Below are 24,342 nucleotides of genomic sequence, written 5' to 3'. Positions count from 1 at the left end.
CTCTCTCTCTCTCTCTCTCTCTCTCTCTCTCTCTCTTTTATTTATTTATCTATTTATTTGTTTGTTTGTTTGTTTTTGTAGAAAAGGACATCCTTGCTGCCTCTTCCTCCTCCACCTTCTCCTTTTTAAATATATTTTTGTATATGGGTGTTTCACCTGCATGTGTCTACATAGTGTGCTCTCAGAGGCTAGAAGAGGGTGTCAGGTCCTTTGGTATGGGAATTACAGACAGTTGTGAGCCACCATGTGGGTGTTGGGAATTGAACCCTGGTCCTCTGGAAGAGCAGCCTTGCTCCCAACCTCTGAGCCATCCGCCAGCCCTGCTGCCAACTTCTAATCTACAGAGGCTCAGTCTCTTCTTCCTGGATCTTTCTGTATCTAAACCAGTGTTTTTAGGATTGTTTTATCTGCATCAGATTGGCCCATGGGCATGTCTGTGGGGCATTTCCTTGATTGCTTATTGAGGAAGGAGGGGCAACACTGTATAAAAAAGTTAGTTGAGGGAGCCTGGGGGGTGGGCAGGCCAGCAAGCATTAGTGCTCCTCCGCCTCTGCCTCAGTAATCTACCCCCAGTCCCCCGCCCTGGCTGCCCTGAGGCCTGAAATGGTCAGTGTCTTATCACAGCAACATGCAGCAAACCAGTCAGCCATTCAACCTGTTCTCTTTGTCCGTGTCCTATGAAGTGAAACATTTTGTAATTTTGTGAACATTTTGTAAATGAATGTTTTAAAACAGAAGTTTTGCTCCAGGAGAGGAAAAGAAATGTCTAGTCTGTGATTGCTACATGGGCTTCGAAAGAATGTAGTCCTCCAGGGGAGGGAACCAAAACAGGGTATAACGGGAAATAATCCCAGTTAGGGGACTAGCACTTTAGCTTTTCACAGATCGCATGGCACAGTCTGCTTAGCTACTGAAGTTATGTCAGTTTTTACAATTCTCAATTAGTGTCTTTCTGTTTTCTCCTAAGTATAGCAAAATTTAAAACTTTGGCTTCTGGGGCTAGAGAGATGGCTCAGAGGTTAAGAGCACTGACTGCTCTTGCGGAGGACCTATGTTTGATTCCCAGCACCCATATAGTACCGCACAGATTGCCTGTAACTCCTTTTCTAGATGCTCTTATGCCCTCTTCTGACCTCCACGGGGACTAGGCACACACGTGGTGAGCAGAATATTCATTCAATAAAAATACATTAAGATGTAAATTTAAAAGTAAACAAATAAATGAAACAGGCTTCTAGGTTATTTTGATTTTTTTTTCTTGATAACCACAGTTTCATTGTTATAATTCAGGAAAGTAGAGGGCTTGCACAATATTGTCTCAATTCATTTACAAATATTCAGGGGCTGGAGAGATGGCTAAACAGTTAAGAGCAAGTACTGTTCTTCTGTTGAGCCCTAAAGCCCCACCAAGGAGGAGGTCTCCTCAAGAGACACTCACAGCACTGTTGATGCAATAGCAAGAGGAATTTTTATTCTGCCACGGCAGAGGTCCCTCAGCCTCGAGAGGAGAAGGATGCCTGCTTTGTCCATTACAAGCTCTTTTAAAGGAAAAAACCCACAAAATCAGGGAGGGGGTAGTATAGAATCAAAGGGAAAGTCCAAAAATCATTTGTCAACTATTTTGACTAGTTCATACAATGGTCAGCTAACTAGTTGATCAATGTTATGGCGGTTACAAGGAGGAAACCTGCAGATCGTCTCACCCCAGTTCCAGGGTCCGGGTCTATTGAAGAAAGACTACAATGGGGATGGAAAGTACTCAAAGCTCCCGTGCATGCATGGTTGGTTACCAGGGTCCTGGTTCCCAGGAAGGGGGGGTGCAGTAGTGCTAAGGTGCCTCAAAGTCTTTTACTTCAAGAGGACCTGGATTCAGTTCCCAGCACCCACATGGTATCTCATAATAAATAAACATCTATAATTTCAATCCCAGGGGATACAAAGCCCTCTTCTGACCTCCGTCTATGTGCCTAACCAGGCCACACAGATGCCACACAGATATAGATATATCCAGGTAAAATATTCCTACACATAAAATAAAATAAAAATAATTGAAAAAAAATTGTGTGTGTGTGTGTGTGTGTGTGTGTGACCTCTTTAAAAAGGTTCTTTTGACTGGGCGAGGTAGTTCACACCTTTAATCTCAGCCCTTGGGCAAGGCAGATTTTTCTGAGTTCAAGGTCAGCCTGGTCTACAGCCTGGTCAGGACAGCCAGGGCTACACAGACCCTGTCTCAACCATCACCTCTTCTACCCAAAAAGGCTCTTGCCCACACCAGCACCTCTAACCCAAGCACTTCGGAGACCGAGGCAGAATGGTGACTGTAAACTTGAGACTTTGCCTCAGAACAAAACAGAAGGACTCATTTGCTTTTTGAAAAATAATTTGATGAAATTTCACCATCTTCAGATCCCTTTCAGGGGTTCCCGATTGCCGCCCATTGTTTTTACAGTGCGCCTTACCTCACTGGTGGTTTTCAGTGCTCTGCAACTGTTGTAATTGGCCTGTATCTAGGTTAGATAAGCCGGTTTATATTTTAATTTTTTTGTTTGTTTTGGTTGCTTTTCCAAGAGGATTTAGAAAACTCTAAGTAGGAAAAATGATGTCAGAATAATTGCCCTGATCGGTGATAATTAAGACCTTTCATCTGTGCCTTTCAAAGAGCTTTGAGAATATTGTTTCATAATTCCCAAATTGCCTCTGAAGTGGTGAGGCAAATGCCATTACCCCAATTTACAGAAGTAGCTGTGGTCTTTAAGAGCTGAGAGATGAGCTTCACACAGAGTTAAAAGCAAAGGTGGGGATGAATTTAGGAAAAGTCTGTCTGTTATCTTTCTAGATCTTTCCTGGTCCGTAGTGTTTTAAATAGAACCATGAGGATTATTACACTACCTTTTTTCAGGTCAAAAGATTAAAAACATGAAATTTTCTTTCCTGTGGGTTTTCTTTTCTTTTTCTTTTTGTTTTTTTTTTTTTTTTGAGACAGGGCTTCTCTGTAGTTTTTGGAACCTGTCTTGGAACTAGCTCTTGTCCTCAAACTCACAGAGCTCTGCCTGCCTGTACTCCTGAGTGCTGGGATTAAAGGCATGTACCACCAACTGGGAAAAATTTTTAATTAGCAATAACCAGAATTTGAGAATTTCTAAGCGAAATTCTGTGCCTTTCATACCCAACTAAACACTTGCAGTAGGTGATGTCACTTCGAACCATTTAAGACTTACTGAAACAGCAGACACCTATGTTTACTGTTACCTAAGTGCTCTGTAAGTAGCACCTTCTTGGTAAACATTCCCTGGTCTGCTGTACCTAGTAGCCAAACCTCATTGAGATACTGGCTATTTATATTGTCAACTTTTTGGATAAAGAGATATTTCTGTATGTAAACTAACATTCTAATGTGGGGGTGGTCTCTTAAGTCACATCCTACAGATAGCAAAATGTATTGTCTGCCTCGGACCTATTAAAGATTGGTAATTGTGTTCCTGGTCCTCTAAAGGAATCTGGTCTTTCAGCAAGCTCATCCCTCCACTGTTTCCTCCCCACAACTTACTAGGCAGATTTCTCCCCCAGTTCTGTGCTCATTCAGTTTATTCAACCTAGCGTGTCGTATTTCCCATCTCTAGCGTGCAAGGCCCAGCTTAATACTCCCCACTATCAGAAAGTGGTCATAAATAAAATCAATGTCAGTAAGTATTCTTTAAAATAAACAATTCAGCCTTTTTATTTTATGTGTACTAACATTTTGCCTTCACGTATGTGTGTTTATCACCTGTGCAGTGCTCATGGAGAACAGAAGAGAGCACATATTCCTGGAGAGCTGGTGCTGCATACAGTTGTGATCTGCTGTTAGGGTTCTGAGTCCCAAATTCAGGGCCCCTGAGAGAATATCAAGTGCTGTGACCACTGAGCCTTCTCCCTACCCCCCCTTTGCAAGTTTTTAATCTCATTAATAGGAGGGTTTTTTTTTGTTTTGTTTTGTTTTTGTTGTTTTGTTTTGTTTTAAAGGAAACTCAGGACAGTTTTATTGGAGTTTGAAAGAACGTAACAGGCCAGATAAACTGGGGTTCTTCACAGCAGACAGGAAAAGCAAGGAAGAGCGAGTTCTGGTTTCTGAGCGAGAGCTGGAAAAAGCAGGAAGGCTCAGTAGTGGCCACGTGGGAGCAGCTGGGTAGGGTGGAGGCTTCATTTCAGTGAGACAGCAGCAGTGCCAGGGTAGATGGGCTCAGGGCTCTGGCATGTTCTGCCCAGGAAAGAGGGAAGGAGGGAGGCTTGTGCTTTCTGACTAGTGTGACCGGGAGATCTGTGGGTGAGAGGTCTCTGGGAGCATTTACACGCTCATCTCAGTAAAGGGCTAACTCCCTCCAGTTCTTGTGTGTGTGTTTGTCTTCATTCCTTCCAGCTTCAGGCTGATTTTGCTTTGTAAGACCCAGGAAGGCTTGGGACTTGTTTGTGGGAGGTGTGTTCCTGCAGTCTACATCAAAGGGTGTTATCAGCCACTGACCACACAATTTGTAAGGGGTTACAGACCGTCAACTGCACAGCGCATGTCAGAGAATGCTACCATGTTGGCATTCATACGTCCCAAAGGGGTCTGTGACAGGAGAAGCACCCATTGTCTGACTTGGAAGGGATGTTATTGGCCATGGATCATAGCATTCATATGTCCTAAGTGGTCATGGGAAACAGCTAGCTGCAAATAGCCCTTTCTCCCTGCCTAGCATCCCTGTAAGCTCACTTTCTTGTCCATAAGAGGGTAAAGCAGACACAACCATCCCTTTAGTACAGCTGCTCACTGCTTACCCCAGCTCTTCAGTGCTTTCTGCCTGTGCTGCCTGACTTGATTGCTCCTGGGCCTGCCTGCCCCCACACGAGCTTAAATTAAAGGTGGTGGCTGGGGCTGGAGAGATGGCTCAGAGGTTAAGAGCACTGACTGCTCTTCCAGAGGTCCTGAGTTCAATTCCCAGCACTCACATGGTGGCTCACAACCATCTGTAATGAGATCTGGTGCCCTCTTCTGGCATGCAAGCCGCCATGAAAGGAATGTTGTATACATAATTAAAAAAAAAAAAAAGGTGGTGGCTGTAGCTACCCAAGAAAACAGAATGGGACATGGGAGTAGAAAAGTCATCTAGGTGCTCAGTAGGCAGTGCCTTAATAGTTAAGAAAGGAATTTTCAACTGACTTCTCCCTCCCAGTTACAAATAATTAAGAGTAACTTCTAAATAAGGATATTTAATTATGGAGTGGAATGCCAAGAAGTGAAATCATTTTATTTTTTAAAGATAAAAGGCTTTTTAAAAGAAAACAAAGGGACATAAAGTGGGGCAGGGACTTGGAGGGCCAGGTAGGGGCCGAAGGGGACAAGAGAGGACAGGAGGATGAATGTGGCCAGAATTATTACACGGATATGAAACTGTCATAGTGTATATTTTTAAAGGGAGAGGAAAGCTTTTATTTGTCTTTAAGTCGTGTGTATCATATGTTCGTGTGTACAGAGGTTGACACCACACCTGGCTTTTACACGGCGCCTGGGAACCACAGGTCTTCATGTTTGAGCATCAAATCTTTCCAAGCCCGAAATCATACTTGTCAAAACCTGGGGGTTTGGCCCAGTGAAGCAGAGCAGTCACTAGACAGGGCTATTGGGAGGATTTGTTTCCTCCAAAGGGTAGACTTTGGGAGGAGGGGGTATGTACACAGTGACTTATTCTGGTCAAGAAAATGTAGTTACTCCTGTGACTTTGCTCATTCAAGTCTTCCTGTCAACATTGATTAGGGAATTATAGTTCTCTTTGTTCAGTGTTTTCAAATGTTTTGTGTTCTTTTATGGAATCATTAAAACTTTCTAAAAACCTCTGAAATGCGGCAGATGAAGAACGCAGGCTCCAGCAGTTTAAGTGAGCCGTTGCCTTTCCCAGGATATTATGTGACAGAACTGGGTACAGAGCCCGCGTCTTCTGGCTTCTCCTCTCGTGTTCTGTAATTTTATACTGGGTCTTCATTATCTCCCAACAAATGATGTCATCTTGTGTTACCAAAGGATAGCAGTGCTGGAGCTGATTGTAGAAGATAGACAATAATATGAGAATTAAGTCTTGTGTCTGGGTCAGTTCAGAAGCCTACTTTCCTGACGGGATTTCATATGCCTGTGAGCTCCTGTAGTCCCAATTCACAACAATAAATTTATACAGTGGCATCCTTTCTACTATTAGGAATGAGTTGTCAGTCAGTGCCTCCTGGGTGGTCCTGGACACCTGTCCATCAAGGTGCTTTTGCATTCAGAATGTATTCAGATGTTGCTTGTAAAATGGAGTCTCTGAGGGCAAGGCACAATCTAAAAAAAAAAAACAAAAACAAAACCAACAACAGTTTTATAGAATATGGAGTAACTCAGGGCAGGACACAGCCTGATCCCAACAAGGTCTAAAAACCATTATTCTCTGAAACAAGGAGGAAGTAGGAAAAAGATCTGTCTAAAACAGCCAAGGAAAGTACATAAAAACAAATGTAAGATTTATTATGCAGATTTAAGTATGAATCTGTAGTGATTTGATCTTCTTGCTTTGTCCTTAAGAAAGAAATTTTTGTAATATAAATGTAAAGAGAGCTAACTTAGCAGGTAAAGACGCCTGCCACCAAGCCTGACAACTGGCACTTGAGTCCCAGGAGCGACGCGGAAGGAGAAGGCTGACTTCTGTAGATGCCGTGGTATAGTTCACATATGTGGATTGATTAATTAGAAACCCTATATGTGTTTCTCAGGGCTTCTATGTTTGGTGTTTCTCAAAATTTTTATGTGAAAAAGGCATATTTTAGACGTCCACTGGGTCTTATCATCATTTTGGGGTGGCATCTTCCATGCCCCCACCAGTACTGCCTTTACTTTTGCGTCCCTTTAGCTTGGAGTTTACAGTGGTGCCAGGGGTCTGTCTACAATACCCTGGGAGCGATTTGGAGCACTATTTTATTAGCTTGTAATTGCAATCTGAGACTACAGACTTCTGTTACTGTCTTTTACATGGTAAAAAGTTCTTTTATAAATGAGGAAAATACGTTTTAAATAGATACTCTGCCGCTTTGGGGAATAGAAAGCATGAAAATACCGGTTCTCTAGGGCAGGAAGACCTCACTGTTCAGTCCTGAGACCTTGCCGGTTTCCTTACGGCTGGACCTGGTCTGTGCTAGTTCTTCATATTCTAATCCAGTGGGTGGTTTGTTAAATAAAGACTTATTAAGAAGGAAAAGAAGCAGACAGTATGCCTGATCCTTTTAAGGAGACAGACTCTCACAGCTCACACAGTAAAAACAAGCAAAGCAGGATTTACTGTGGGGTTTGTTTTGCTGGATGCAGTTGGTGCCCCAATGTGAGAATAGCCTTCTGTTTTTATCAGGTACAGGGTTAGGTGACAGGAATCCCTCACATGGCCGTTTCTCACTGTTAGAGCAAAGGGCCTGTTTTAAAGGAAAGAGGCTGGTGGGGAATGTGGCTGCAGACAGGATAGAGTGGCGGAATAGAGAGAGAACACTGAGACACTTGCATACAAAATGCAACACTGAGGCTTGAATATTTGCTAATTAGCCTTTCATCTGGAAACCTTAAGCAAATTAATTTTTCCACCAGAATTACACAGCTAGTAATGCTGGAGCTACATCTAAATTCAAACAGAATAACCTTCAAAATAACAGTGACACCCCACACTGCTTTGGGTTTCATGGCCACCTGAGATGGAAAAGGCCACTTCCTGACGTCTCTGTGGAGGGAAACTGGGTATAAAATAGAATTTGGAGTTGTGGAGATGGCTCAGTAGATAATGTAAGCGTGAGAGCTGTTTGCATCCCTAGAGCCCACGTGAAAGCTGGACAGACCTGGCAGCAGCCTGTTATCCTAGCATTTAAAAGTCACAGATGAGGGGCTGCCCCCTGTGGGGGTGGGGGTGGGGTGTGTGACTAGACTAGGTCACACTGGTGAATTCCAGACTCATCTAGAAATGCTGCGGAGTAAATCAAGTGATTGAGGAGCGGGGCAGCAACTTCTGCCTCCCACGCGTGTGAGCATAATTCATTCAAGCATACTACATACAGGCACTCACGCGTGCGCGCGCACACACATGCGCACACACACAAACACACAAATAGCATGTTTAGATTCTTTCTTAACTCTAGCTTTCAAAATGCTCCAAATGTGTACTGACTTAGAAGGGCACCAGATCTCAGGAGTAATGCAGTTGTGGGGCTAAAGGATGCGCTGTCCTCTGAAGGTTTGATAGCTGGATCTGCCACAACAACAGAAGAAAGGGAATGCATGTCTCTTAACATGCAGGCCTCCGGGAGTCATACAGAGTGTGAAACTAAAAGACGACCAGATGGCTGGGCCGTAAAAACCTTTCTCACAAGGGCCAGGGAAGATAGAGGTGTAGGCAGCTATGGAGGAAGAAGCTGTAGAGGAACACCTCATTATGGGGACGTGTTAACTGAGCCTAGAGAACAGACAGTATTCTAGGCCAGATTTCACCAAGCCTTTGGGCGTGGTGGCAACTCTAGGGTTTTTTTCCTGGGAGTTAAGCTTCTGAAAGATGGGCCCTTAGGTAGGTAGAACTTCAAAGAAGCGTTTCTTCCAGGGCTCTGAGTCCCAGCATAGCACAGACAACCGAGAAGAGCTGGTCTCTCCACGTTAAGTACATCTGCATAAGCATGTGTGTATTGCTGGTAATTTCCAGTAAGCCATTATAGTCTAAGGAATAGAGGCTAGTGATATCTCTGGGTACCACATCTTCATTGTTCATATGTTTAGATTTCCCTGCAGTGGATGTTAAATTAAACCCAACACAACTGTTGTAATGTATCTCTCAGAATCGGTCTCAACCCTGGTCCCCTGCCCTGTAAGTCACATAATTATAGAAATTCTTATTAAAATGTCTTATTAGAGATAATATTTTATTTTTTGTGTTTGAGTGTTTGCCTGCTTGTGTGTATGTACACTACATGTGTGCCTGGTGTCTGCAGAGTTCAAAAGAGGGTCCTCTGAACCTGGAGTTAGGGATGAATGTGAGCTACCACGTGAATGCTTAGATCAGAACCTGGGTCTCTGCAAGACAGCAAGTGCCATTCTTATCCCCGAGTGGTTCTTAACCGAGTTACCCTTCTTTCTGAAGAAATTTCCTTTTAAAGTTCATATTTAGTATTTTACTTTTCATGGATAAAGATAATTTGAATTTTTCTCTTCAGATTTGCGGATAGAAACCGTAAGCAGCTGCTTGAGGCCCTTCCTTGCAGCTTGAAATGAGGGATACAAGAGGTTTCTTGTTTCTTTTTATTTCTTAACCCCCGGGGAGTATTTGATTTTCATTTGAAGATGGGGGAAAAGACAAATGAGAGAATATTTGAGTTAATAATACAAAAATAAATAAATTTGATCCCAAGCCTCCAGGGTGGTATCTCCACAGTTAATATTGCAGCTGCTCACCCTTGCTTTGTTCCCTCTGTGTCCCTGACACAGACAGGGTCAATCTACCGTGAACTGAAGCCTTTGCTGGCGTTTTCTGAGGAGCGGAGAGGGTGGGGATATCACACCAACGCCATGGGCTGGCGAGGCCCTGGATGCCAACTCAGGTGGAGTTAAACTCTCAGTTCCTGGTTTTTCTATGTGATTGTTGAGTATTAGAATTATTTCTCGATTTGATTACAAGACAAATGCTTGAATTGGGTCTTCTTCCCTGTCTAAAGACAGACAGTGATGGCAGGCAAGAGAACAGAGTTGGGAGCTGAGCCCATAAGCAGGGCGTTGGCAGCTCCAGCCTGGAGCCGTGCTTGTGTTTCTGCCCCGCCACAGCCAGCTGCCACACCTCTGGTGTTCTTCCACTAGCTGATGGCTGTGTGCTTCCTGAGTTATACTGCAGAAGGGTATACTGACTTCAGGCCTATGTACCTTGGCCAGACTATATTGGAGAGTCCTAGAGTGAGTCAGAGTGAGCTTTTCCCTTTGGGAAAGAGAAACAGTGTATAACTAACCAATACCATTTTTATTTTATTTTTTTTTATAAAATATTTATTTATTATGTATAAATATTCTGTCTGTATGTATATCTGCAGGCCAGAAGAGGGCACCAGACCTTATTACAGATGGTTGTGAGCCACCATGTGGTTGCCGGGAAATGAACTCAGCACCTTTGGAAGAGCAGGCAATGCTCTTAACCACTGAGCCATCTCTCCAGCCCCCAATACCATTTTTATGGTGTTGGGTAAGATACAAATAAAATAGACAGGTGTGCTGTATAAGCTTACTGTTGTTCCTTGGAAACTACAGCTCCCAGACTCCTGGAGTACGAACACCTTGGCACGCTGGCGTGCCCAGGTGCGGGTCATTCCTCCCAGATAACCCCCCCCCCCCCGTTAAAAGCGAGCTTCCACGAGGTCTCGCTCTCTCGCCCCCTCTCTCTCACCCCTCTCTGGCCCCTTGTGTGTCTTGCACACCCCATCCCTTATCGTGTTTCCCTTTCCCCATTAAAGCGCACCCACGTGGGAGCCGCGGTGTCTTGTCTCTTCCTTTGCGCGTGTCTTACCTATCCTGTGTTTGTCCACACACCCACCGCCTCCGTTTTAAAGGAATAATACTTACTTCTCGGGGAACCACTGAGTCACCTCAGAGACCTCAGCAGTAGACCTGTTCAAAACCACCACTGCAGCCATGCAGTCAGAAACTACAAACCAGTGCACCTTGTCAGCTCTAAAATGGTGGAATCTTGGTTTAGATTTGGATTTAGGTTGGTGTGGTTTCAAAGCCCGTGTTCACTAGATATGAAATGTCTACTTACTAGATACGAGAGCGTACAGAGAGCCACACGCTGGCAGAGGATGTGGTCGTTACCTCATCAAGTTTTCTAGACATTCAGAGCAGGGGCGGCTTGTTTGTCGGGTAGGATCAGGAAACTTCCTAAGGCTGTAGGAGTTGGGCTGAGATGCAGCTCAGAGCTGGAGTGTTAGCCTCACATGCACGAGGACCTGTTTGCTCCCTAGCCTTAAAGACAAGTAAACCAACAAACAAGTGAATGGAATACAGCTGTGTTCTTATTCGTAACAGTGTATGTGCTGCCAGCTCTGTGTTTTGCACGGTCATCAGTCAAGCCTCGATTCTGTGATGAGACATGACCACAGACGCTCCCTGCCCACCATCTTATCCTTGGCTTAGCTGGAGGATGGATGTGGGTCAAAGATGAAGGCTACTAAAAGTTGAAGCTCAGAGTTTAATACATGTGTCTTCTCACATTCCAAAAGTACCTCATCTGGTTTCTAATGACGAATTTGATTTTCTTAGATGACAAGACAGAATTGGTGATTTCTTGTTACTGCTGATGGAAAGCTCCCCAGGTTCAAGCTGGTGTTCTGGTTCTGCTGGCTTAAAATTGACATGATAGAAGAAGGACTCTCATTCTAGAAGTTTGGAACTTGGGTTCATAGAAGAAGGTAGTCTTGTTTCTAGCTCTCCTGCTGATGATAACAGGCATCTATGTAGTGAATCCTCTCTACCCATCATAGGAACTGAGCTTACGTATAGCAGCTTTCAGCCTGGGTCCCATGCCCACATTAACTCTGTATTAAATGGTTGCTCTCATGCTCAGCGCTCTCCAGACAGGCAGGGTGTGAGCTGTCACTGCCCATCTGCAGCCTCCTCCTCTGTCTTTCTTTCCCTCCCAACCCAGGGCCTTGTACTTGCTAGGCAAGTACTCTACCACAGAATTAAATCCTCACCTGACCTTCCCTTTGAGTCCTTTATTAAAGTTAGCTGAACCGGAGACTAGCATTCAGGTGTGGACACACTAGTAACTGTCCATGGTGGAATTTATGTTAACGTAAATGTATAATATAAACTGAGATTGTGAAGTGACAAGTGTTTAGGTTCTAAAGCCAGCCAGTCAGAACTGAGTTTGCTTTGTTTGTTTGTTTGGTTGGTTGGTTGGTTGGTTGACTTTGAGACAAGGTCTTTCAGTAGCCCAGGATGGTCTTAAATTCATGATATAGCCCAGGTTGGCCTCCAATCCATGCCGACTCTCTCAGCCTCTTTATTGCTGGGATCATAGGCATGAACAGCTATGCCTGGCCAGATACATTTTTTAAAATGGCTCTTGTACTTCTGTGGCTTTTCAGAAATTATCCTCTATCTTTCTATAAAGTAGGATAAAATTACTCTCACTGATCTGAAATGAAGTATGGACAAGGCCTGGCGTTTTGTTGCTCGTTCTAGTTACCGTTTTCTATTATTTAAATATAAATTTGTCTCTCTCTGAACTTCAAATTCACTGGCATTTTCCCACAATCCTCCCTTCTGCTATCTCTATTTTTAGGGGGTAGCGGAATCACAGACTCTTATGTAGCCTAGGCTAGCCTTGAGCCTTCTGTGTAGCAGAGTATGATCTTGAACTTCTGATCTTCCCGCCTCTACTCCCTCAGTGCTGAGGTTATAGGCATGCGTTACCATCCCCACTCCCCGCCCTACCCCCGTTTCTGTGTCTCTGTGCCTCATGCGCCAAGGCAAGCGTTCTGCCAGCTGAACTACATCCTTGGCCCTGGTGTTTCTTTCACTGCGGTTTTCCTCTTTGCCAAGGGCCAGCAGCAAATGAACCCCTGTGTCCACCCCCACAAAGTTTTCTCTTTCCTCCACTTTTTCCAAAGCTTTCAAAGTCTCCTACATGAATGGTTACGAGCTGGCTGCCTTTGTCTCTAGTTTGTGAGTTGTGGACAGTTTTAAGTAAGATCTCAATTTTTTTTTATTACTTTATAAATAATACCAATCAATTTCCACTTCCTCTCCTCCTCCCACTTCCCTCCTGCTCCCCCCCACTCCCTTCTTCCTCCCCCTCCAGTCCTGAGAGAGGGCAAGGTACCCTGCCCCTTGGGAAGTCCAAGGCCCTCCCCCCTACATCCAGGCTTAGGAAGGTATACATCCAAATAGACTAGGATCCCAAAAAGCCAGTACATGCAGTAGAGACAAATCCCAGTGCCATTATCATTGGCTTCTCAGTCTGCCCCAATTGTAAGCCACATTTAGAGGGTCCAGTTTGATCACATGCTCATTAAGTCCCAGTCCAGCTGGATTTGGTGACATCTTGAATTTTGCATGCAAATGGATGGAAATAGAAAACACTATCCTGAGTGAGATAATCCAGACCCAAAAATGAATATGGTATGTACTCACTCATTAGTGGATTCTAGCCATAAACAAATGACATTGATCCTATAGTTCGTGATCTTAGAGAAGCTAAGTAATAAGGTGAACCCAAAGAAAAACATATATAGATCCTCCTGGAAATTGGAAGCAAACAAGATCACCAGGCAAAAGTTGGGAGCATGGAAGTGGGAGTGGGGAGAGGGGAAGGGGAGAGGGGAAGAGAGGGGAGAAGGGGAGGGTTGGGGAGAGCTTAGGGGAGTGGGATGGTTGAGATGGAGGAAGGGCAGATATGGGAGCAGGGAAGAAGATATCTTAATTGAGGGAGCCATTTTGGGTTGGCAAGAGGCTTGGCCCTGGAGGGGTTCCCAGGAGTCCACAGGGATGACCCCAGCTAGGACCCTGGGCAGTGGAGGAGAGGGTGCCTGAACTGGCCTTGTCCCATAGTCAGACTGATGACTATCTTGAATATCATTATATTCGACCAGCGATGAATGGAGATAGAGACAGAGGTCCGCATCGGAGCACTGGACTGAGCTCCCAAGGTCCAGTTGAAGAGCGGAAGGAGGAAGAATATGAGCAAGGAAGTCAGGACCACGAGGGGTTGGTCCACCCACTGAGACACTGTGCCTGAGCTAATGGGAGATCTCAATTTTCTATCAGCGGGATTAGAAAATACCACAGCCCATAAAATCCCTTATACATTCTGACAGAGTTTCCCATTGGTTCAGACAATCTTTAGGTCAGATGGGCAAATTCTGGCAATTCTATGATTGTTCAGAGTAGCTTACTTCTGGGTTTGTCTCTTGGAGTTAACAGGGACTGTTATCGGATCAAGTGAGGCCATGCGTGTGAAGGGTCTCCAGTCTATAGACACCATGTTAGTGTGAGAGCTGATCTTTGTTTTTGGACAAAGGCCCAGTGCCGACTGATGTCAGAACACACCCTCAAAGTAGAGATAGTTTCCTCTCTGCCACCTCCCCCCATTGCCTCCAAAAGCTTCAGCAAGCTGTGTGAGCTAGAGAGCCCCATCTGACTTCACCCACCATGGCAAGCCCTCGCCGTCCCTCAGACTCACATTTTTCTCAGATGATGGTGTGCCAGAGCAGGGGTTTAGACTCGGACACAGCATGCGTGCAAGGCACAAGGCACAAGATCTGAGAGTGAGGAGTAGAGAACTCTTTTGTGCCATTTTCTAAGCCTCTTCCTGACAGCTTTTATTCTGGCAGTACTCACAGATTAAGTAATATTTCAAAATAAAGGACAATAAGAATGTGGTAGCTCTGGCCAGTCACAGAATGTGTGTGTGTGTGTGTGTGTGTGTGTGTGTGTTTGGTTTGGGGGAGCTCAGTGTTGCTTTGTTTTGACTTTGCTTTCTTATTTTGATTTAGCTATTAGAAATTCATATTTGCATAATATGTTCAGGAAACTAGGAATTAAGTCTGAGATTGTTGACCTTATCATCCTATCATCTACAAATACCAGATCCTTGATAAACACAGGACCTCTAAGCACTGGGGAGTGTAATGAACTCAATTGTGTGTCCCTCTAAATTCTAACTGAAGTTTATTTTGCCCTCAAAAAATAACGATGTTTTGAAGAAAGAAGTTAAAAGGAAGCTAATAGGTGGGGCTGGAACCCAAAGTGTCTGATGTCCACATGAGAAGATAGAAACAGCAGGGGTGCCTTTCACAGAGAAGCGGTCAGGGCTAAGAATGACATTAGGAGAAAGCAAACCCTCCAGCCGATTGCTCTTGGGTTTTTAGCCTCCACAAGCTACAAGAATTCAATCCATGCTGTGCGTACCCCCCAGTCTGTTGTCGTGTGGAACCTCTGCAGACTCACACAGCAATGCAAACATGGAGAACTCCACAGAATCAATCCCCACAACCCTGCCCCCTCTCCCAGTCATCTAAAACTCTATCTCCCCACGCACTTTATGAATTTGAAAACCATCTTCCTCTTGGTTGTTCCATCCCCTCCTTCTCCTGTCAGTGTCCTCTGGAGTGACAGAGACCTCTCTGCCTGTTTCCTGTTACTCAGAAATAACTCACGGCTGCCACACTGGAACCCTGGCGGCTGGCAAGTGCTGTTACTGGCAGAGCAAATGGGCAACCCCTCTACTTGGAGAAAATCTGCCCTCCCAGAATTAATTCAATTAATACCACTCTTCCTTCCTCCCTTGCCAAGGAATTTGTCATTTAGTGCTCCTTTCTGGCTTTTCTTAGATGTTTTGTGTGGTGTTTTCTGATCTCAGTCTGTACATTACCATGCACTAGAAGTAAGTGCCATTTCATAATGGTTTCCCTCACCAATGATGGTTGAGCTGTGCCGAATGGCTTTGGTTTGGGGCAGAGGAAGCAATCTCAATTCCTTGTATGTAAATATTACAGTTTGTCAAAATTATTTGCAGGTAAGTTTGACTTAAGGTGTACCTCATCAGGAATGATGGTGCACCCCAATTTGAACTTCTAAATAAAGTAGCACCAGTCACTAGTGTGTTTAGAGTTTGACATTTGGTTTCTCACAAGCTTCAGTGAAACTGCTCCTCCTTCAACTTGATGGCTTTAAACTATCCAGCAGTTTTTCTTTGTGTGCTATGTCCATTGTTCTGTGTAAACTAGTTCTGCTTTACCCAAATTAACAAAATTTCCTCCAGGTTACACCAGAGCATCAAGCCAGACATGATGTCACAAGCCTACAATCTCAGCACCTCGAAGGCTGCTACAGGAAGACTAAAGACTTTATGACCAGTGTAGACCACGTACAAGATATTACTTTAAGAAGACTGGGCAATGGCTCAGCAGTTAAGAGCAGCGGTTATTCTCCCAGAGAAACTGAGTTTAGTTCATTGCATCCATGTCATGGCTTAAAACCGTCCCGACTCCAGTTCTAGGGGACCTGACGCCCTCCTCTGACCCCAGGCTTAAGGCATGCTCGTGGTGCAGAGACAGACATACATCAGACAATGCACACACATAAAAATGTCCTGAGAAAAGAGGTGATCTACCATATCATCCTACAGTTCCACTGTTGGGCTTATGTCCAAAGGAAATGAAGTCACTACGTCAAAGAGACATCTGTACCCCCTGTACCCCTGTGTTTATTACAGTATTATTCACAATAACACTTCTTAAAGTAATATATTGTACGTGGTCTACACTGGTCATGAAGTCTTAGTCTTTCTGTAGCAGCCTTTGAGGTGCTGAGATTGTAGAAATGGAAACAACCTAAGTATATGTTGACAGATGAGTGGATAAGGGAAGTATACATATCAATTATGGAATATAAGTCAGTCATAAAGAAAAAAAGAGCAAAAACCTGTCATTTGCATTATCACTGGAACTGGGGTACACAATGTTAAGTGAAACAAGTCAGGCATGGGAAGAAAAGTATTGCTTGCCAATCAGAAGTGGCATATGAGAACATTCGTCTCAGTGGTGACACAGCCTTTTATCCCCAGTACTCTGGAGGCAGAGGCTGGCAGATGTCTGAGTTCAAGGATGGCTTGTGCTACACAGAGAAACAAAACAAAAACATTAATCTCAGGCTGGGGAGATAGTTCAGTGGGTAAAAGTGCATGTCATGCAAGTATGAGGACCCAAGTTCAAATCCCCAGAACCCATGTAACAGCCAGACACATAACGTGAGCATCTAAACTCTCAGCACCCCTACAGGGAATTAGGAAACACAGAGGAATCCCGGGATGCTGGCGGGCCAGCTAGCCTGGCGCTGCACACACGCACTAACAACACAAAAACAGATAAACAGGGGCCCTGTCTCAAAACAAGAAGGAAGGCTGGGGCTATGAGGCCCTAGGTTCAGTCCCTAGCACCTACTTTTTTTTTTTTTTAAGTTTGTCACAGCCTCCGTTTATTAGGGTCATGGTTGCTGCTTATATAGCCCCTGGATGAAGGCTTGGGGGGCAGGGGCACGGGATCTCACCGCGTGGTCCAGGTCACATAGGCCAGGAGGTTAGGTGATGATTCTTTGGCCAGGAAGTCTTGAGTTGACACACCTAGTTCCCTGGATAGCTGGAATGTGAGGCGGGTTCTGCTAACAACAGCTAATTGGGTGTGGGGCAGGTTCTGTCAATAGAACGACTCTCAACACAATTATAGGTGTGGGGTTTTCTGCAGACTCCCCAAGGCGATGGTTCCTGTAATGATTTTAGGAGGAAATGGCTCCTGACAGATCCCCCTTCCTTTTATAAAGGCAAGCAGCTATTAAGTGGGGGCACCAGATCAGAGTCAACCATGGTGTCAGATCTAAAGGAGAAGGGACTGGGACAAGGAGAGACCCTCCTTTCGAATGGTGAAGCAATTTACCTCTCTTGGGAACAGAGGGGTGCCTTATGAGTAGCATTAGTTCCTTGGAGCTTCTCAAATAAAAGGTATCTAGCAAGACTTAAAGTAAGTAGATCTTTGACCCAGGGCATCCTGTCTTAGGCCATGTGGAGAACACCCCTCGTGCCTGACAGACACCATGCCACGTTGAGCCGGCCTTTACAGCCTCTGTATGGTGCCCAGCACCTACTTTTAAAAAACTGTTAATGCCCAGGCCGTGGAGATGGCTCAGTGGTAAAGGCACTTGCCTCCAAGCCTGACGGCCTGAGTGTGAGACCCAGGACCCACATAGGAGAAAGACAGAAGCTACTCCTCCAAGCTCTCCCCAGCCTCTGTGTATGTAATATAGCAGTGCCTCACCCTCAAAAATGTGTAAAACATTTGAAACAATACTTCTGGAAGGTGAGGACTGACCCTCCACACGTGTGGCATGACAGTGCACACCTGCACACGCACTGACCTCACTGTTGGTATAGGTCGTAGAAGAGTGTGCTGGGCTTGCGTCAGGTCCTGGATTCAGCAAAGAGTCGGTTTCACAGAAGGTAGAGTAGTGATGGTGGACCAGACGCTGGAGAGGATAGGAACAGGAAGATGGGGAGTTTAATCTCAGTAGGCTAAGATGTCCCTCAGCTGAGCAACTGCAGACAAGACACTGCCCTTTCGAAAGGATTGAAGGAAGGACTTTGGATGTTTCACCGTTAAAGGAATGAATAGGTGCACTTGATTGATTTAATATCACAAATATGTGCAAATTTCAAAATATCCCATGGCACTCTACAAATGCGATTTTTTATGTTTTCATTATCAGTTAGAAGTAGATTTAAAGGCCAGATGTGGTGGTGCACACTTTGAGTCCCATCTTTAGGAGGCAGAGGCGGGCAGATAACGTGGTCTACTTAACAAGTTCCAGGCCAGCCAGGCAGCCAGGAAGGAACATGGAAGGACCTGAATTCAGTGCCCAGAACCCCTGAAAGAAAGCCAAGTATGGTGGTGTGCTTATAACCACAGCGCTGGGGAGACAGATGGAGGTGTTTGGCTTACTGGCCGGCCAGCCTACTCAGTGAGCTCCAGGGCAGTGAATGCTGAGTAACAACTCCAGAGGCTGACCTCTGACTTTCACATGCATGTGCACATGTGCACATACACACTTACATATAGAAATCCTTCAATTATTAAAGAAAACTATATAACGCGTGTGTGTGTGTGTGTGTGTGTGTGTGTGTGTGTGTGTGTGTGACTCCCAAGATGGATCCTAGATCCTAGTCTCTTCACATATAATACTGAGTTAATACTGCAGCTGGCTCTCACTGGAGGAAAACATGGGTCATAAACTCTTTTACAGTTTCCTAAGTATATATTTATTCATTAATAATTGCTAGTTTCTGGACTGTCATTTCCAAGGCCAAACGTTAAATAAACATGTTGGAAACTTAAACTAACGGTCTCAGGAAAACTGAATGAAAGATAAAGGTCTTCCAAATCTTTGATCTCGTATAATTTTGCCAAATTATGCCAAACATATGCCAAACTGCCCAATGTTTATGAAAAAAGGTAATGACTTCTTTGGTCTGAAACTTGGGAAGTTTCATTATTAACATGTTTGTATGTTTATTTGTGTCTGTGAGTGTAGGCGCATGTCTGCATACAGATGCGCACACACAGGCCAGAAGAGGGTGCTGGGTGTCTGCTGTCACTGTCCTTGAATCTGAGGCTCACTCTCAGCTAAACTGGCAGCAGTGAGCCCTGGCAGTCCTCCTGTCACCCGTGACCTGGCCCTGTGTCAGCTCAGAGACACAACCGCAGGCACGTGCTGGGGTCCAAACCCCTGGTCGTCGTGGTTGTCCAGCTCTTAGCTCTTGGGTCATCTCTCTGGCCTCTGTTTGTTATTTCTTTCTTTCTTTGTTTGTTTATTTTTAGAGGGTCTTCTGTTCCACAGGCTGGCCTCGAACTTGCTGTGTAGTCTTGGGTGATATTGAATCTGTAATCCTGGGATTACAGACGTGTTCCAACGTGCTGGATTTTACACATTCTGGGTATCGAACTGCAGGCTTTGTGTATGCTAGGCAAGCATCGTGCCAACCAAGCTACATTCTCAGCCCCATATTCTTCTCTTGTTTAAACTTGTTTTCTTAGACTGAATGAAAACTTGACAGAATTTCTAAGCTCCTTTCCTGTCCAAGTACAAGTTTGAGGACAGGATTCCAGTAGCTGGGAAAATTGTTTCTCCTGGTAGACGCTTTCATGCAAGAGGCTCTTCTGGCCCTCTGTGCTCCTTTCTCCCAGTCAGTTTGTGCAGCAGTTCAGAACAACAAAGTCGGTTTTCAAAGTCAACTCCCGAACTCTTGTTCTTGGCAGGCAGCGCGTGACTCTCCCTGGAAGGGTGCTTGCTGACACCCCTTCTCCTGCCACTCTGGGGCCTAGGAGAAAACCTCTTCCCTCCTAGAAGGCTCTTTGTGGACTCCTTGGGTTAAACTACGAAAATGCTGATAGGAAAAAGATGTTTACAAACAGTATTGTCATTGATATTTTAAATATTACGTTCAGATACACACCCTGAAAACTCGCAGAAGCCATTAGACTTGGAAATTTGCATACCTGATTAATGAAGGGTGATAAATAAAGTCACTTGGAGCAGTCAGTTGTTGGAAGAAAAACAATTATAGATATAGGTTAATTTAGTAAGTTTGTATAATTTATGTCAACTTTTTATCTTCACCACCAAAAAATTCCCCCAGTCTTCATTTCTTGATGTGGGAGTGTTATATATCATTCTGCTGATTTCATTGGTTAAGTAATAAACACACTGCTTGGCCTCATAGCTTAGAACATAGGTGGGTGGAGAAAACAGAATAGGATGCTGGGAGGAAGAGGAAGTGAGCTCAGACCCGACAGCTCTGCTCTCTGGAGCAGAGACGCCATGCTCAGCTCTCCCAGGCAGCTCCGACCCAGGATGGACGTAGGCTAGAATCTTCTCGGTAAGCGCACCTTGGGGTGCNGCAGCTCCGACCCAGGATGGACGTAGGCTAGAATCTTCTCGGTAAGCGCACCTTGGGGTGCTTACACACATTATTAGAAATGGGCTAAATTAATATGTGAGAATTAGCCTAGAAGAGGTTAGATAGAAATGGGCCAAGTAGTCTTTAAATGAATACAGTTTGTGTGTTGTTATTTCGGGCATAAGCTAGCAGGCGGCTGGGGTGCTGGGGACGCAGCTCCGCCGCTCCCATTACATTGCTTTGATTGGATAGAAGAAACTTCTAGAAGGTTGCTGTTGATTCTCAGTTACCTTCAACTCAAACAATGTCAAAGGAGATTCTTGGGGTAGGATGTTCTGATCGCCTTTGGTATTTAGAGAGGAAAATGTGCAGGTAAGAGTCTTAATCCCATCATTCTGTTCTTAACAGACAAAGGGCCATGTCACTTGACATACCTGGAACCTTAATTTTACTCTCTGGAGAGCAAGGCAGTTAGAACATATAACCTCTAAGCGTTTATAGTAAAGTTACTCAGTAACTGTTCTTGAGGATAGAAAAGATTGACACTTTGGAATACCCATGTTTGCCCGTCTCTTCCAAGACTGTTTAGAGTTAGGGTTTATTGGGGCATGAGAGGTTTCTGCCACGTACTTCAGAGACCTGATTCAGACACTTACCTAACCCGAGGTTGACTCACCAATCCTGAGTGATTGGAGGCAATGTGGTGGGAGGAGATCCATGAGTGAGGTCTTCCCTCACAGTGTGGGGTCGTCCCCGATAACCGCCTGCTGCAGCTCTTCCCAGTGAACCTATCACGATTCCTTTTTAGCCGGAGTCACAGTTGGCCCAGACTAACTTGGGACTAACCACAATTCTTTCATTATTATATAAGGTGGAGACAGCACGAACTCTGAAGTCAGCCAGGGCTGGGAGTTTAGTATCTGACTGTGCCATTTTAAACTTTTCAGATGGGGTTTCCTGCCTCAGTTTCCATTCACAAAGTAGCAACACCCAAGTCCTTCCCTTACATCTGTGCAGCACCGATCGAACCCCAGGCAGAGCCTCTCATAATGAGATCAGTGGCACTCGTCCCTGTTTACACTCGGGCTTCATTGAGGGTGCGGTGTGGATTTGCTTCACATGGTAAAGCATCACAGAGGTTTAAAGCCCGAGTCTGGTTCACTGGGCTCCCGGGCCTCTGTCAGGAGCTTGCTTATGCCAGAAGACAGCCGTAGCTGCACCAACTTGCTTTCTGTTCCATCATGTGAGGAGACACCATGACCAAGGCAACTTATAAAAGAACACTTAATTTTGGGGCTCAATTACAGTCTTCGAGGCTTAGTTCGTGATCATCATGGCGGGAAGCTGACAGGCCTGGCACTGGAGCAGTAGCTGAGAGATTGGTCTTTGTGTGAACTTGTGAACCCTCAGAGCCCATTCCTGGGGACAAACCCTCCAACAATGCCACACCTCCTAGTCCTTTCCAAACAGTTCCTCGGCTGGTGACTAAACACACAAATAGATGAGCCTATGGGGCCATTCTCTTTTAAACCGCCACAGCCATCTTGCAGGTTTCTGAAGCCTCCTCTTATGTTTTACAGGAATCTGAATTTCTGTGTCTGGAATTTGATGAGGTTAAAGTCAAGCAGGTCCTGAAGAGACTGTCGGAGGTGGAAGAGAGCATCGGCACACTGATGCAAGCAGCCTGACGACTTAACGGAGTGTTGGAGTGTTCGTGAGCCTTGCCGCTGATCCTGTGACTCCTGTGTCCCCACTGGTGGTACCAACGGGCATTGCATACATATGTGAAAGTCTCAAAGAATAAATAAAAAACGTATTTTAAAAAGTGACTTTAAAAAAAGAAAACCCCTCCATTTCAAATCTTGCTTGTGGCTTCTTTTACTTTCACATCTGCTCCATTGGAGAGGTTCCCACGCATAAAGATTATGAGGAACAATTATAAAAAGCACTGAAATTACAAAGGAGGCTGCTGGGTAAACAGCTCCAGGTAAAGCTCTCGTTTACTGTGCAAGGAGGTGGGCAGGTCTAGGATCTCACCTCAGCGCCCCGCTTGAGCCTGCTGAGATTCTTCTGGGACTGACTGATGGAGCTGAATTGGTGTTTTATAAATCTAGAGGTCGCGTTTCATCTGAGTAGGGTTACTCAGTTTTGTAAAATTACATTTATCTTCTGTGAATGCGTGTATGTTGGTATGTGGAGAGGGCCACATGTCACAGCGTACCTATGGAGGGCAGAGGACAAGGAGACTTAGTTCTCCCTTCTATTTTGTGAGTTCCAGGGCTTGAGCTCTGCTTGCCAGGAATGGCAGCGGGCACCTGTCTCACGGGGCAGGTGTGCGCTTGCACACACACAGGAGAAAGACATCAACCTCTGGCCTCCACATGCATGTGCACACGTGCACACGTACCAGACCTCAGACGTACATGGACATGCAAATGAGCGTGTATACACAGAGAAAGAGGAACTAGTCTAATGAGAACTACTGTTCTTGTGGCAAAGTATGTTAACAGACTTCCCGTAACTGAGGCAGAATGCTTGGAAGTCATCACCTCGGAGGGAGGGAGGGTTTCTCTCGGCTCTCAGTTTTGGAGGTTTCAGTCCATGGTCACTTGACGCCTTGTTTTGGGCCTGAGGTGAGACAGAGAATCAAGGAAGCGAGCATATAAAGAAGCAAAGCCATACCCCTCCTGCAGCCAGGGAGCATGGGGAGACCGGAAAGAGTAGGGCTCCAGGCTCCTCAGAGGGTCCCTAAGGACCTGAGCTCCTCTCACTGGTTCCCACCTCCTAAGGGTTCTTCCTCCTCCCAGTAGCAACACAGGCAACTCATGGCCCCTTGGGGAAAACCCAGGACCACCTCCGCAGGCAGTTACCAAACACCAGGAATATTCCAGCAGAGGAAACTAATCCTTGTGAGTATGTGTGTCATGTGATCCTGACACTTGGAAATCGTAGTTGTTTTGGGGTTATGCGTTTAGAATGCTGTTCTCTTGGCCCAGGGTAACCACCTTTCCGCTCTAAAGCGTATACCCCAGATCTACAAGTCCTTCCTCCTAAATCAGCTAGGAGACACTTTCAAAGCTTCCAGTGTCCCCTGCTAACGTCTGGCTCCCTTCCCTTATCAAAGGGAAGAAGTTAGGAAACAATGACCAGAAGGCTTTAGATGTTGCCCCTCCTCCCCCGAGCCTTTCAGAAAATATCTTCAAATGAATACTTGGAGTACATCCAGAATGAGTGTGTGGTTTGGGACAAAAAGCTCTAAAAGCGTCTTCTGTTCCCCCGGTGCTCCCACGGAACCTAAAATGTAGGTAATGTGTCCCGCTGTGAAGTGGAGGAAAAGAGGATTCCATCAGATAATGGGATTTCAGCCCTGGAAGGAAGGGCTGCAGCTGCCCCATTAGTGCTGACTCACAGGCCATGTGGTCTGGAAGTGAAAAAGACCAGTCCATGTCTGCATACTGCTGTGGGTCTGAGCTCTGCCGAGTCACCATGCAAGCAATAGCCGGACAAATGACATGGGCTTCTAAAGGAATTCTCCAAACCCTGGGCCACTAGAAAAACTACTGTTGATGTAGATGGAGTTTTCTAAAGTATTTTCTGGAAAACAAAACTGATTCCTGAAGATGGTCTCCACTTTCCATATTACACATGTCTGGGTAAAACTTGTTTTGCACAAGGTATATTTTATATTTACTGATTTTTCATTTTTTTACTAAAGACAGAATAATAAATAATGTTTATTATAGTATATTATAAAATATAGAAATAGCTGGACGGTTTCTTGTGATGGCACAAGCCTTTAATCCTAGCATTCGGGAGGTAGGGGCAGGCAGGTCTCTGAGTTCAA

The 24,342-nt window shown here is 45.0% G+C and overlaps 1 protein-coding gene across 1 annotated transcript in view; it reads left to right on the top strand.

The window, feature by feature from the left end:
- Positions 1 to 22,327, top strand: part of Commd1 (copper metabolism domain containing 1) — a 108,579-nt gene extending 86,252 nt beyond the window's left edge. The window contains exon 3 of the mRNA XM_050140949.1: positions 22,079 to 22,327. Coding sequence (XP_049996906.1) covers positions 22,079 to 22,186 — 108 coding nt within the window. The 3' untranslated portion in view covers positions 22,187 to 22,327. The remainder of the gene's footprint in view (positions 1 to 22,078) is intronic.
- Positions 22,328 to 24,342: the final 2,015 nt, after the last annotated feature.

The sequence above is a fragment of the Alexandromys fortis genome, unplaced genomic scaffold, assembly GCF_014885135.2.
Source record: "Alexandromys fortis isolate MF-2015 unplaced genomic scaffold, M_Fortis_MF-2015_v1.1 scaffold_7, whole genome shotgun sequence".
Lineage (NCBI taxonomy): Eukaryota > Metazoa > Chordata > Mammalia > Rodentia > Cricetidae > Alexandromys > Alexandromys fortis.
Note: the sequence above shows the minus strand (reverse complement) of the source record. Positions and strands in the feature narration are given on the sequence as shown.